The sequence below is a fragment of the Vipera berus genome, assembly GCF_964194415.1.
Source record: "Vipera berus genome assembly, chromosome: 1".
Lineage (NCBI taxonomy): Eukaryota > Metazoa > Chordata > Lepidosauria > Squamata > Viperidae > Vipera > Vipera berus.
In genome coordinates, this window is record NC_138202.1 from 267719406 (window position 1) to 267734879 (window position 15474).

General features: G+C 37.4%; 1 protein-coding gene across 2 annotated transcripts in view; it reads left to right on the top strand.

Moving 5' to 3' along the window:
- The window catches only part of PDE7B (phosphodiesterase 7B), a 155961-nt gene that overhangs the window by 100471 nt on the left and 40016 nt on the right, over positions 1 to 15474 (top strand). For both annotated transcript variants that reach the window (XM_081327086.1, XM_081327087.1), the window contains one exon: positions 8853 to 8936. In XM_081327086.1, coding sequence (XP_081183212.1) covers positions 8853 to 8936 — 84 coding nt within the window. The remainder of the gene's footprint in view (positions 1 to 8852; positions 8937 to 15474) is intronic.

Below are 15474 nucleotides of genomic sequence, written 5' to 3' on the forward strand. Positions count from 1 at the left end.
GACGTGAAGAGTGTTGGGGAATATTATAGTGCAACTAAGTGCATGTTGAATAAATGCTTAAAGCAATTCTTGGGTTAATACAGAAGTTTCGGACAATTTACAAAAAAGGTAAATGTGTCTTCTACTACATTCCTGATGCATAAAATTATTAAATTAATGTAAAAAGGAAACACAACAAATAATGATAAAAGAGTTGATGTCCATATTATATATAATAATTTTTGTGTGCTTTAGTACAAAGAAAATAAGTATAAACACAGTCTTTAAGTAGAATGTGATTGATTTGTCTAAAACTGTAAATACATGTTATTTCTCTTTTGTGGAGCTGTGTTTGATTAAGGAAAAAAAACTGTTTTATACTTCTAGTTTAAATCTGTGTCTTTGTGTTAAGTAGATAAGTAGCCAAGTTTGAATATTTCCTTTTATTTTCTTTCTTTCTTTCTTTCTTTCTTTCTTTCTTTCTTTCTTTCTTTCTTTCTTTCTTTCTTCTTTTTTCTTTTTTCTTTTTTGTGTGTGCAAAACTTGTATTCAGCCACATCAAGGGTCAAATCAGGCAGAGCCCTAAGTGCATGCATGTAATTGTAAGCATTAAGGAAAGAAATGCTATGGATCAAATTTTGCTGTGATGTCATTTAAATGCAAAGTGTGTAGCACATCAGCCTTTGAGGACAAGTTGGTGTATAACAAGTAATTTAGGAGTCTGATTACAGCTTGAAATGCCAGCTGTTGTTTAGCAATTTCCCTTGGTGCATATACTATCTAGAATACAAGTAAACACAAAATCTATTATGTGAAGAGTTTACTGTCTGGAAGCCAGAATGTCCCTGGTTCTTAAGCTGAAGAATAATGGTAGTAACTAGGAACTTCTGATCTTTTCGATTTTTGAGCAACCTGTTCCAAACATAAGTGCACTTCTGATTTCTCTTCACTGTGTGAAGAGTCTGAACACAAGAATCTCTGCCTCAATGGCTTATTTTGAGTAGGGTGAGCAGACATTGTAACTTGCATGTTCCTTCTTGCTGACAGAATGTGGCACTCTTTGTATATAGGCACTACAGTCCTTCAAATACATAATTCTAAATGATTATGTCAGGTAAATTTAAAAAGTTCAAAAGAAAATGTTTAAAAAGCCAGAAACTGAGTTATTAGCATTTTGAATGTACATCAGTTTAATAATGAGAAGAAACATTTAATAATGAGAGGCATGTGAAACATTCTGTTCTCTTTGAAAAAGTAGCAACTATTTAAACAAGTGGCATGTAGAGAAAAAGCTCTTTTCCCCCCTGCATCACCTTAATCACTATCACACAAAATGGTCCTGATGGTTCATTGGTACGAGAATAATAATACTAAGATTAGCACAGCTGTCCTAGATTCAGTACAGGATCCATTCCTGATGATTGGGGACAGTAGAGGATCCAGTCCTGATGAATGGGGAAAGAATAGAAGATTTTTTTTTTAGTGTTTGGAAATAAGGAACCTTGTTGCCTTCATATTTCCCAAAGCAGAAGGCACTTGGGAAATAAACAGAATTAAAGATGGCCTAATTTGCTTTCCCAATAGGTAGCAATGGTAATACAGACGCTGTGAAAAATCCAGATGTTACAACATCTTCTTGATCATGGGATATGTTGTACATTAATTGGCAAAGAGAAGGGGGGGGAAAACCAAAATGCAGGGAACAAAACTCACTGTGCAACATAATGATGATGATGATGAAGAAGAAGAAAAAGTAGTTGGAAGGGACCTTGGAGGTCATCTAGTCCAACCCCCTGCTCAGGCAGGAAACCCTATACCGTTTCAGACAAATGGCTGTCCAGTCTCTTCTTAAAAACTTCCAGTGTTGGAGCATTCACCACTTCTGGAGGCAGGTTGTTCCTTTCTTCTTGTGCTGCCCTAAGGTGCTTTGGAGAATAGTTTGACTCCCTCTTTATGTCACAGCCCCTGAGATATTGGAACACTGCTATCATGTCACCCCTCGTCCTTCTCTTCATTAGACTAGTCCAGGGGTAGACAACCTCGGCTCTTTTATGACTCATGGACTTCAACTCCCAGAATTTCTGAGTAGCATAGCTGACTCAGGAATTCTGGGAGTTGAAGTCCATGAGTCATAAAAGAGCCGAGGTTGCCTACCCCTGGACTAGACGTACCCAATTCCAGCAACCGTTCTTTATGTTTTAGCCTCCAGTCCCCTGATCATTTTTGTTGCTCTTCTCTGTACTCTTTCTAGAGTCTCAACATATTTTTTACATCGTGGTGACCAAAACTGGATGCAGTATTCCAAGTGTGATGATTCTGTCTAACCCACATTTTTCTATCTTATCTTGTAGTAGATTGTGGTCTACTTTATCAAATGCCTTACTGAAATCCAAGTAAATGAAATCCATAGCATTCTTCTGGTTCACTAATTTCGTCACCTTGTCAAAGAATACGATTTGTCTGGCCTGATCTGTTTTTGACAAATCCATGTTGCCTTTTGGTCATAACTTTGTTTGCCTCTAGGTGTTCACTGATTCATTGCTTGATTATCTTTTCCAGAATCTTTCCAGGTATTGAGGTTAGGCTGATAGGTCTGTAGTTTCCTGGATCCATTTCCCCCCCCCTCTTTTTTTAAAGATGGGAACTACATCAGCTCTTTTCCAGTCCTCTGGTGGTTCCCCGGTGCTCCGGGATCTTCGAAAGATTTAGTTCAGTGCTTCTGAGATAAAATCTGCCAGTTCCTTCAGAACCTTGGGGTGTAATCCATCTGGTCCTGGTGATTTGAACTCATCTAGGGTGGATAGGTGCTCACTTATCATTTTCTTGCCTATTTTAACTTGTGTTTCTAATCTAATACCATATTTAATACTGAAACAGGCATCTCTCCTTTACGCTGAAGTTGATTAACTAATTAATTCTTTAGAAGGTAAAATATTTGAAACTGATGGCAGTTGTTTCACTTTGATTGATTTTTTTAGAGCCCAGCCATTTCATATGTAGACATGTTCTTAAACCAAATCAGAATGCTCTACAGCACATGTGTGGTGGTGCTGATATATTTGTATACAGATGTTTTTTTAAAAAATATGGTTTGTTGATTTTATTTTTGTTATTTTTTGTGGTTTTTTGTTATTTTTGTACAGCTTTTAATTGTTACTAGCTTCCCAGTTTCATGTATTTTACATGGCAGCTATATAAATTGAAATAATAAATCAATAACTTTCCACTGAAATACCTTCCAGTCATGTGGAATTCAAATATCCCTCATCTGTTTAATACTTTTGCATTTTCTTGCATGCTGTTCAGTGCTATTTTGAGTCTCTTCCTTACTGTTGATTTGTATGTGTGAAAAACTGAATGTAATTTTAAATGTATTTGTATCATATTCTTTTTTTTATCTGCTGTTGCCCCTCTAGAAGATTCTTATATAACTGAATTTCAGCTTTTCTTTTTTCCTATGCACTCTTCCAGTCAACATTTTTTATAGTTGGGATGGCTGGAATTTCTTTCCCATTTTATTTTTTCTTTCCTGATCAGGTTTCATCTTTAACTATTCCCTCTTCTCTTCCTGTCTATGTTAACATGTATAGCATGAGTATTTCCTACACACACATGAACATCAATGAAATAAGCAAGGCTTTTGTACCGAGGAAAAGTAGCACATAATTCAGAAATGTAGGTTAGCATGCTCTTAGATTATTGTCAAGGGACGCAGTGGCTCAGTGGGTTAGGACGCTGAGCTTGTCGATCAGAAGGTCGGCAGTTTGGCGGGTCGGATCCCGAGTGCCGCGTAGCAGAGTGAGCACCTGTTACTCGTCCCAGCTTCTGCCAACCTAGCAGTTCGAAAGCACGTAAAAAATGCAAGTAGAAAAATAGGGACCACTACGGTGGGAAGGTAACAGCGTTCCGTGAGCCTTTGGCGTCTAGTCATGCCGGCCACATGACCACGGAGACGTCCTCGGACAAGCGCTGGCTCTTCGGCTTTGAAACGGAGATGAGCACCGGCCCCTAGAGTCGGAAACAACTAGCACACATGTGCAGGGGAACCTTTACCTTTACCTTACCTAGATTATTGTCATATACACTGATGACATCATAACATATCAGTGCACTCATGATGTTACCTAGTTTGGTAATGAAACATTTGCAAGAAAACTATCAAGCACACTGAGCACAAAGTTCAGTTCAACTCTGACCTACAAATATTCTCTTCTGTCGAGATTGCATATGACCATAATCTTTCATAGACATAGTTGATTTCTCTTCTCCCACACTAATTAACATTTAAACTGGGGAAATCCTATTAGCCCAAAGGGAAGAGATTACCAATGATCACAAAAGCCCTTTAAAGTGCAGGCATAATTCTGGCAAGAGATGTATTTGGACAAATGAAATTGCTTCCACCCCGCCCCAGGAAAACCATCAAATTTATCTTTAATAAGAGGTCATGCAGATTGCCTTAACTACACAATCACAGCGCATAATATATGCTACATTATGTGACTCAGAAAATCCTCACACCCAGTAAAAATGGCATACATTTCTTACAAGTAGAATTGCTTTTAATTTTTTTCCACATTTTTGAAAGGTATTTTTAATAATTTTTAGTAATTTTAGAGACCTAAGGAGGACATGGTTGCCTGAGTGACATGGTTTGATTCTATCTTGCTGAATATGATAATGCATTATTGGAACAGGATTCACTTCTTAATCAGCTACCTCCATGTTCAGACCATAACTTTGGGCTAAGATGCTTTGTAAGTGTTTCTGGAAGCTGCTGTCCTCCTCTTCTTATATCGTGCTTCATTATATGAATGAAAACCAGTAACACCTGGCAGGTACGTGAAAGTGAAAAGCAGCTGTCTTCGTGCTGTACAAGTCTCTAATGCCTTTTTTAAAATGCAGGAGTGCATCCAAAACTTTCATATTCTATTTGTTTTGGAATAGCATAATCTAGTATAGCACCACATACAGTACAATACTATATTCAGCATAGGTAGATTTGTGCTTCAGATAATATAATCGCTTCTTTGTATTGTGGTACAGGTAAAGATCGTTATGTAGAAGAAAAATATCTTCACACATCAGCTGTTGCCCTTCCATGTTTTTTGATGGTTAAGACTTTACTGTCTAAAGAGGGAAATTCTTCAATTTACATCCTAGAGTGATGCAGTCCACTTCATTCAGCCCGATAGGATTGTATGTGTTATGTATATAGAGCAGTTTAGTCAGAGGGACATTGAATTTAAATCCTTTTGTACAGATATGTTTGGGAAGAAAAGCCATTTGCTTAGAACTCAGCATTTGCTTAATCTCTTCAAGGGCCAAAGTTCTGTTCCCTTTCTGATAGAGATTTTATTTTCCTGAATTATTTTCTGACAGATCACGGCCTAAAGTAACGTTTTCTTCTTCTTTTTTTTAACTTTCTTAATTCAGATTTGTAATTGACCTCTTTTATCTCTACTTCTTTCAAGGTTATGTCTTCTACATTCATAGCATAACATTCCTTACTGAACCCAATATTTATCAACTCCAGCTTTTTATGTCTTGTTGAGAAATAGAAGCAGACATCTGGGTTAGTTGTGCTGACAGCAAAAAAATAAAAAGATGGCTATGAGGCCAATGGTTTAATCTAGCAAAAGCTTGAGCAGGCAAAATGGCATGCTGCTGATAAGTTGTTTTCATTACTATCTGTGACATTTCAACTGCTAAAATGTATGTGGAGTGCCTTGAGAAGGGGAAAAGAACAAGTTCCTTGATGCAACTGAGAAGATCGAAGTCTGGCACCAGAGAGTTGCCAAAATGAAAGGGGGCAGACGGCAGCTGAGAGAAGATTTTTGGCAGGGAACTGCTACTGGGTCTGGAGCTTTTCCTCAAAATGTCAGTGATAAATCACATTTTTTTTTCTTTCAGTCTCCATATTGATACATGAACATTTTATAAGGTGGAGGGAGAGTTGGCAGTTATGTATTAATTACATAATTAATGCATTACAATAATGTAATGTTTTAGAAACATTTAACCAAGCCCGCCCCCCCCCCCGGCTACAAAGTTGCCATAGAAACCCCATTGCATTATTTGCTGCTAAGTGAGCAATTTAGTTATATCTGCATGTTCTCTGCACTAAATCAAAACAACCACCCCACTCCATGCGAAGTATCTAATCCACAAAAGCTTAAATTCCATACATTAATATGCATCCTTTATTTTTCTTCTGGTAATCAACCCTTGGGACAAAAAGTTACATAATATACGTGAGTACTAACATCCAACTGTCTGGATTTTTACCAAGCTTCTTCAAATTCACTCATTTTCAGTGTTTTAGAAAGAATTGGCATACTTAAGCACATTTTCACAGCTATAAAGGCTAAAAAAATTGGTTCCAATCCTGCCCATTAGAACATATTTAATTTCCACTTTAAATGTATTTGAGCTGGTTCCCTCAAAAGGAATCTTAAAAATGTTTCCTAAGGTTGAACTATATCAGGGAGTTCAAATTCCTAGCAGGTACACCTTTTGCCCCCTTGTGCCACAAAGGCACCAACAGAATAAGCTAGCTCAACCCTCTTTCAACAAAAGCAAGTCTCAATAATGGGGAAAATTTGTAGTTCAGGGTTGAAATGAGGGGTCCTTGGTGCTCTCTTAGTTTGGTTTTTTTCTTGCAAACATTTCATTGACCAAACTAGGCAGACTGGACAGCCATTTGTCTGAAATGGTATATAGGTTGGACTAGATGATCTCTTTGGTCCCTTCCATCATCATCATCATCATCATCATCATCATCATCATCATTATTATTATTATTATTATTATTATTATTATTATTATTATTATTATTATTATTATTATTATTATTATATCATCACCATCACCACAAGCTTAGAGAGGTGACCCCTTAGGACCCCTCAAAAACAAGTTTGTCCTGTAGACGGCATACAGCTCCAGCTCAGTAACCTTCAGTGTTCTAGAAGCAGCCTTTTCTGGAGCAGACAGGAGAGGAGGTGATGGTGTGGTGGTGGACACTGGAGGTCTGGCAATTAGAATGTCTTGAAAGGGAGAAAAGATGGGGAAAGGAAAGAAATAATATTACAAGCCCATTCTCCTGCTCTGGATCTAATAGCATTTCATCTCTGACAGCTGAGTGGTAGCCAAGCAACACAGAAATTTTAATGTTGTATTTTATATTAAGTTTGTCTGAGGCTGATGTTCCAGACATGGGAAGCTGTCAACCATGCACTTCACCCTCCCTGACAGCTACCTAATAAAGTAGACTAAAGACAAAAAAGAAAGTGCTGCCTAGCTCATAACAACTGTCTTGTTTCAATTCCCATAATCCCTAGTACAGACATGTCAAACACAAGGCCCAGGGGCCAGATCTGGCCCGCGAAATGGTTTCATGTGGCCTGCGAAGCCATCCTGGAAACAGTGAGGGAATGGCCCCTACTACCTTGGCCCTAGCCCAGAGACCCTCCTTCTGCCAGATCTGTCCCACTCCTGCCCAGGCCCCCATAGGCACCCTTGATGCAAACGATGTAGACCTGGCCATGCCCACCCAGTAGGCCATGCCCACCCTGGCCATACCCACCCGGCCCTCTGAGGGCAACCGCAATGCTGATGCGGCCCTCAATGAAATTGAGTTTGACACCCCTGCCCTAGTATATAGTGCAGTATATGGTATTTTCCACCAGATAAGAAGGATCATCCAGATTTAAATCACTGAGACACTTTAGGGGTGGTTTCGCTTCTTCTTTCTTTCCTGCCTTGAAGCCACAGAGAGTCTGGCCAAGGGGTAATATTACTGAAGTGGGAGAGACCAAGAACTCTGTTCATTGGGTTTTGTTTTGTTTTTTTCCAGGGGAGGGAGGCTTAAGTAAGTATAACAAGTATGGGAAAAAGCAAACCGATTTTGTGCAGTTGGCAAGTTAAGGCGTGATATCAATGGAAGACTCATATTTCTTGAAACCATCCCAGAAGTTAAAAAAAAAGAATCCAGATTCTCAATTCGGTCTACCCTGGAAAACCCCTGGATGTTGAAAAAGGATTCCTTGTTTGTTTATTATTTTTGTCATACTTTGAAATACCTTTATTTGCATAGAAAATCCATACAGAGAATGGTAAGGATAGTGGAGAAGATCATAGGAAGCCCGCTTCCTGGTATTGTTTCTGTTTCATGTTTCTTCCATGGTATGTTTCTGTTGCTCCCCTCTGGGAGGAGGTTTTGAAGTATTTCTAACAGGACTAACCTGTTAGAATAGCTTTGTTCCCTATGCCATCCGACTGGTAAACTTGCAAGATTCGTTTTTCTCACCATTCACATGTATACATAACCAGAACTAGACTGTTGTTTCTGTGTCATATAATATATGTGGGTACATGCATAATTCTGTATTTATTTATTTATATTATATTTATGTAGTGTATATCAGAGGTGGTGATCCTTTGAGAGCTGAATGCAATGAAATCTCATTTTAATGTGTGCCGATTAGTGTACATTCAAAGTGACAATAAAGTTATTATTCCGTTCCGTTCCACTCCATTCCATTCTATTCTATTGTATGCAGTATTGTACTCTTCCATTATTCATGGCCAGTGGCTTATCATTTTTTTAACCAATTTATGTTATTTTCTGTGTTTGGTTGTAATGTATGTAGTACTACTGAAGGCATTGGAGGTTCTCCTTAGCATTATAAGACTATGTTAAATACGTACATACAAACATACATACATGGTTGTTTTTTTCTTTTAGAAATTTTATTTTCTATGTAGAACATTCTGAACTGATCTCACTCGTAAATAATAGTTCAGGGATTAAATAATTACTGGGGGGAGGGGGAATACAGTATCTCTAATATTTGCCCAACTGTATTTTGCAGGAGATGCACACCTGAGAGGTCAGACAGGGGTTCTTTCTGAGCGACGTGGTTCCTATCCATTCATAGACTTACGTCTTCTGAACAGTAAGTACAGCACATGCTGAAGTGCTTCCAGGAAAGAAAGAGTATATTTAACTTCCCCCCCCCCCCTCTCTGAATTTATTAAATGGAAAATGCTTGGATGAATGTTATCAGGCTATTCTCTTTCAGGATAGACAGAGTACAGAAAAGGAACAAGAAATACCAACAGAAATTAAGGAATAGCAAAAATATTTAAAAGGAAATATAATTACAACTAATTTGCATCGATCCCATTCACTAAATATTTCTATCCTGGCCAATCTTGTTGGCTTCCTATGTATGAGCATGTTACCTTTAGTTCATTAAACTTTGGGCCTCTCTCTCTATTTAAGGGTCTCATCAAATCCATTCAACTTAAGACTTCCTAGTTTATTTACCGTATTTCTACACTGCTCACCTCAGCAAAGTGAATCTGGGCACTTTAGTTCTTTCCCTTGCTCTCAAACTACGCTGCCTTCAGCTTCTCAAGAAAAGGCAGAGTGAAAATATAGTCAATGAATCAATAATAGGGGGAAACTGATGAAATTGTGGTTATGTGCAACTCTGCAAACAAAGAGCCTTGGTGGAGCAGTGGGCTAATGCCTCCTTAAGTAACACCAGCTGCCTGCAATTAGTACAGGTTCGAGTCCCACCAGGCTCAAGGTTGACTCAGCCTTCCATCCTTCCGAGGTAGGTAAAATGAGGACCCAGATTGTTGGGGGCAATAAGCTGACTTTGTAATAATGCCGCTTGCGGGGGGGGGGACAAAAGCCCTAATAAGCAGGCATATACATAGAATGAAGGCTATTGCTAAGCACATTGATTTGTGCTTTAAATTGTAAGCCACCCCAAGTCTTCGGAGAAGGGCGGGATATAAATGGGATTAAATAATAAATAATAATAATAATAATAATAATAATAATAATAATAATAATAATAATAATAATAATAATAATAATGGAAGAAGCGTGACCCGAGAATGGATTTTAAGCATGTGAGTTTTCTGTGAAATTATATAAAATTATCATGAACAGTTGCTGGGACTTATTAATAACAACACTATTTAAAAGAAAGAGAAAACAATTGTTTAAAAAGAAAAAAATATTTGACGGTCACCAAAAAAAACCCACCATGTAAATAGGACATACATTTTTAACTATAGCTCTCAAAGGTTTTCTAATGCATTGTTTATTACCCACCAGTTTCTCGTATCTGCTTTCTGCAATGCATCTTTAAATAAAAATTCAGGAGTATGCTATCAGAATAGGGCAAAGTGCTGTTTTTCTGTTAATTTGCACTTTTAATTAACTGAGTAGCTACTTTTCAGGCAGTATGGGTGTGACTTTGTATAAATGTTTCAAAAGATCAAGGCATTCAGTTGTATAATAGTGTCATATGTTCACGATTCCTCTAATCACTGTATCTTAGGAAAAATCCTGGAAAATGTTAGATCATTTCCAAGCACTTTATGGACCAAGCGGAAAGGCAATCCATAAGGCAAAAGACATCATGGAAAGAAATTCTTTGCACTTCTACTTTTAGCTCTGATTTCTATTTTTAATGCATGTTTGCATGATACATAAGAACAAATGAAATAATACATAAAACAATATAAAATGAAACAATGGCGGCAGATCAGTGCTTATAAGCAAATTAATTAACTGGGCGGTGTTATATATTTAATATTTTTATTAGGATTGTTCAGTAACCTTTAGTCCTGTTAAATGTGTTGTGATGACACTAGGGGTAAAAAATCTTACTGAAATCAACAATCTAATTTTAATCTTTTATGTAAATAAACCACTCAAAACAACCCTCAGTGTGTGAAAAGCTTTACCACTTTTTACCCTCTCTCAGAGTATGATATGAGTGCATTACCTGTTTGCTATGAAATGCACATTTCCGATTTCAAATATCTCTGTATCAAACATTTACTTCATTCACTTTTCTTTTATTGGGAGCTAGTCTGGTTCAAAAAGGGTTTTCCTGCTAAGGCAGTGATAATTTAATTCTCTGATTGGCTAAGTTGCTTGTTGAGTCATTGAAGCAGATCCTTTCGGTAACTCCTATGTGGTAATTAAAATTAGCTTTCATTATCATGTCATACTGCCTGTCAATCACTGATAGAACACACTTCTTGATTGCCTTAATTAAGAACAAGAGGAAATTCCATGCTGCATTGCTGAAATGGGATCAGTGATTCACACCATAGTTTATAGAAAATAGACTATGCTTTTCATGTATTGTTCCTAACTGAAAAACTGGTTATTAAGGATCAAAAGCCAAAGCCAACCAAAAGCAAACATTTAGAAACAATATCAATATACCTCTTGTCAAGAAAACAGTGGATTATATGACGAATTTTATCAAGAATTCTCATTCAAGGCATTAATGATTAGGTTCAAATTATTATATACTTTGAGATGTTAACACAAAGATCCAGCTTTTTTGAGAAGTCCATAATGATGGGAAAGGGTCAAGAAACATGAGAAGAAGACAGTCCTACAGCAGAGGTCCCCAACCTTTTAGATACCAGGGACCAGTTACGTGGAGAGAGGTTTTTCCACGGACTGGAGGGGCGTGGTTTTGTGTGATACCTGCATCCTGCGGATGGGGCTTTCCTTGTTTGTGCGGACTGGTTGCTGGCATGCCATGGCCCGGTACCGGTCCACAGATGGGGGTTGGGGACCCCTGTTCTACAGCAATGACAATAATGGGTCCATTACTGGGGAGTTAAAGGACAAATCATCATGGAGAAGGTCTGTTTGTGTGATTGGTAAAGGTCAACACACTCTTGATGATTCATAATTAGTTAATATATTCCACCATCAATATAACTTTTTTAAAAAGACCTTTACTTTTATTTTAGGTAGGTAATAACAAAACTAAAATTTCCAATTTCATAGAATCACTTATCACAGGATTTAGTTTCTAGTTCTTTGATCATCCTTGTTGCCTTTTTCTGAATTATTTCAGTCTCTTTTTTAAATATAACAGCAACAACCGAGCACAGTACTTGAAGGTGGGAGGTGAGGGAGTCTGATCAATGGAAATATGAACAAATGCTTCATATTTAAATGCAGTGTTTCTGTTGATGCAATTTAAGTCTGAATTTATGTTTTTGCAGACCCATTTTCAATTTGCAATCCATTATTTTTACAAGTATTATTATAAAGATAGGTATCCCATATCCTAATTTGGCCATTGGTCCCTGTTTTCTAAATGCAAAAAAATGCATATTTTTATTTCTCTGTTCTAGTGTACTAGATACAAATTTTGTGTCACCAGTGAATTTAATATACATTCTTTACATCTCATTATCCAAGTCATAATGAGTACCATATTCCAGCTTCCCAATATTATGAATCCTAATTTGCCTAAGTTAATGTATCCTCATGAAACTGCTGGGAGATGTCCCCTAACGAGTTGGGGTGAAGTTTAATGAATACAGTGATGACCCATTGCAGGTTCAGCTGGAGAAACTGTTGACGTCCTGAACTCGTTTTTGGTGGCTGTTAAGGACTGGATAGTCATGGGAGACATAGATTCACATTATCCCTATGAAGATGGAATTTCTGTTTGACTGTATACATCTGAAAGATTCAGTAATATTAATCCCAGGAGTTACTCTTGACGGGGTTGTACACCCCCTAAACGTGGTCCATGATTTGGGAGACTCATGGCTACTTCATCAGCAGATGGAAGCTATGGTGGGGGGTGGGGGGGTGGGGGAAGGGGCTTTGGCTGCAGTGTCCTAGTGACAGTACTAGCCTTTATCACCAATTGACTAAACAACTGTAATTCCACATGTGGTTTCTTTTAAAAAATAACCTGGAATCTACAACTGGTACAGAATGTAGTGTCCAGACTGTCACTGGCACAAACTCTCTACAGCAGAGAAATGGACACTGATTTTAACACCACCGACATGCCTGGCTGTAGGTTTCCAGGCCAGTTTAGAGTGCTGATATACAGTTTGGTATAAAATTTACATTGGCTACAAATATTGGAAAGGGAGAGGCTAGGAGAGAGGGAGGAAGGTTTTGCTAGTGTTTTGGATTCAACAATGTACTGACAAGATGAAATAGCATGAAATATGTACTGTATATATAGCTATAGAATTCTGCTTGAAGAAACACTCCTAATTTTCCAAATTCCCACTGGCATTTTAAACCGTTAAATTCATCACCAAATATCAATTTGAATGTTCATTTTATTTCATTAAGCCATACCAATCTGTTGACGCATTTTGAACAAATTATACCCACCTGTTGCAGTTATTTTATTCACTTAAGGTATGTTCTTGGATCAGGAGTATAGTTTTTCTTGTCTAGGAACTCTTTATATTATTTAATATTATCTCCACAAGGATTTAATTACTTTCCACTATTTCTAAAACTGAAACACATACTTTAAACCATGAGATTGGTTATTTAATTTGTTACCTGACCTTCTGTTCCAAGGAAAAGGGTGTTGTGATGATAACACTGAGGATATTTTCCAACTGCCATAAGGAAGAAAGAAAACAAAGTTAAAGAGCCATTAAGATGATAAATGAAAAAGCTGGATATATTCTATTATTACAGGTTCATTTGCCTTAAGGAGGAATAGGAACAGAGAAGGAAGGTTATTTCCTTCTCAATCAGCAATAAAGTATTAACCCTTTTAAAAATGACTTCAAAAGTATCTAGGTGAAGGAGCTTATCTTATAAAATTCCTTATGTGTTTAAATATTATCTTTATAATTCAATGTATATAATATAGTTTTACTTACAGGATATCTCCTTGGCCTTCAAACGGGTGGGGGGGGGAGGCCTCCAGATATTTGCCACCTTAGAACCCCCAATATCTCTTATCATTGACTGGACTGGCTAGGATTTAATGCAGTTAAGTTCACCAATTTATGGAGTGCAGTAATGAAATTAAACCTAAGTTTGCAGCATTTTGTATGGCATATAGTGTTGTTAACATGCAGTTTAGGCATCTCAAGGCATTGCTGCACACTGACAAGATTGCCCTCAGTCAATGGCTCACCTTCAAGCAGACCACTCAATACAATCATGCTACTTTTTGTCTTTTTTTTTCTATTGATTCTTCATTGTATAATGTGCGATTAATTCCTCTTCAGGGGTCCATTGGCATTATAGACACCTAGACTTTTTCAATGGGATCAGGGCAGAGATTTTATAGCAATAGCAACAGCATTTAGATTTATATACCGCTTCACGGTGCTTTACAGCCCTCTCTACGTGGTTTCAGAGTCAGTGTATTGCCCCTAACAATCTGGGTCCTCATTTTACCGACCTTGGAAGGATGGAAGGCTGAGTCAACCTTGAGCCAATGAGAATCAAACTGTTGAACTGCAGGCAGCTGGCAGGCAGCCGAAGTATGTGCCACCATGGCTCATTATAAATAAGTCAATTAAAATTTCCCCTTTTTACAACCTTGTAATCCATTAATTCAGGGTAGAGTCGGGGCAACTGGAAGAAGCTGAGCATTTACTGGCTGGATGCCCTTCCTGATGCCATGCAGAGTTCACAACAGATATTTTTTCTTTACGCTGTAGGAGAGAAACATCTGCCACTACCTAGGATTGAACTCTGAACCATCCCAGTGACCGTCTTCACCACCAGGCCACCACACCACTCTGTTGTCAATGATCATAAATAAATCAATAGCAGTTTTTAAACTATCAATGATTTTATTACTTGCCTCATTTTCAGCGGAATTTTAGAGCTGGACTAAACATTGGAGACAAAAACAAAGTTGTAATTCCTTGGATAACCAGTTTCACTCTGAAATTACCTTTCTTGCATTTAGGACATCTAGGAAGAAGAGTAGGAGGAAAAGTGTTAGTTGACTTGATTCTAGTAATTTTGATATCAAATCAAATAATGAAAGAAGACAGTGACACTTGTATTAGAAAAATTATATCAATTTTTTTGAACGATTGTTATTCATCAAAGTAATGTCCCAATGTTAGTTTGCAAACACAGTAAAGAATTGTTTTTGCTAAAATAGGTGAACAATAAACTTAACTATTTCTTTTGGTACTTAGACATTTTTCCTCTATAGAAAACACTTGGAATTGGTGCTTCTTTTTTCTCCCTTTCCCTGTCACTGTAGGTGTTTAAGAACACATGTGCATGTAACTTGCTTTTATAAATTGGAAGCCTGAAAGCCAAGGTGGTTGTTTCCCTTTGACTACATATAAGGTATTCTGGCAGCAGCTGAATGTGTGGCCAAAACGTTTTTAAATAAGTGAACATTTACTTTAAATAGGCAAAAATTAAGTTCGATCAGTGGAGCCCTTGGGAAATCCAAAGTTTTAGCCTTAAAATTCCATTTGCATTAACCAGGTAAACTTTATTTTGAAAAACTAAAATGTTTAGTTTTAATACTGAAGGGAAGATGTGTTTTCTTTTTCTTTATTTAATTTAAGAATGTTATTAAATCACATTTCAAAACAAATATATCCTAGGGAACCTTGTAAAACATTTTAAAGCCTCAGTTCTGAAATAAAAGTAGGCAGTACTTTTAGCAGTACCTTAGCAGGGGGTTG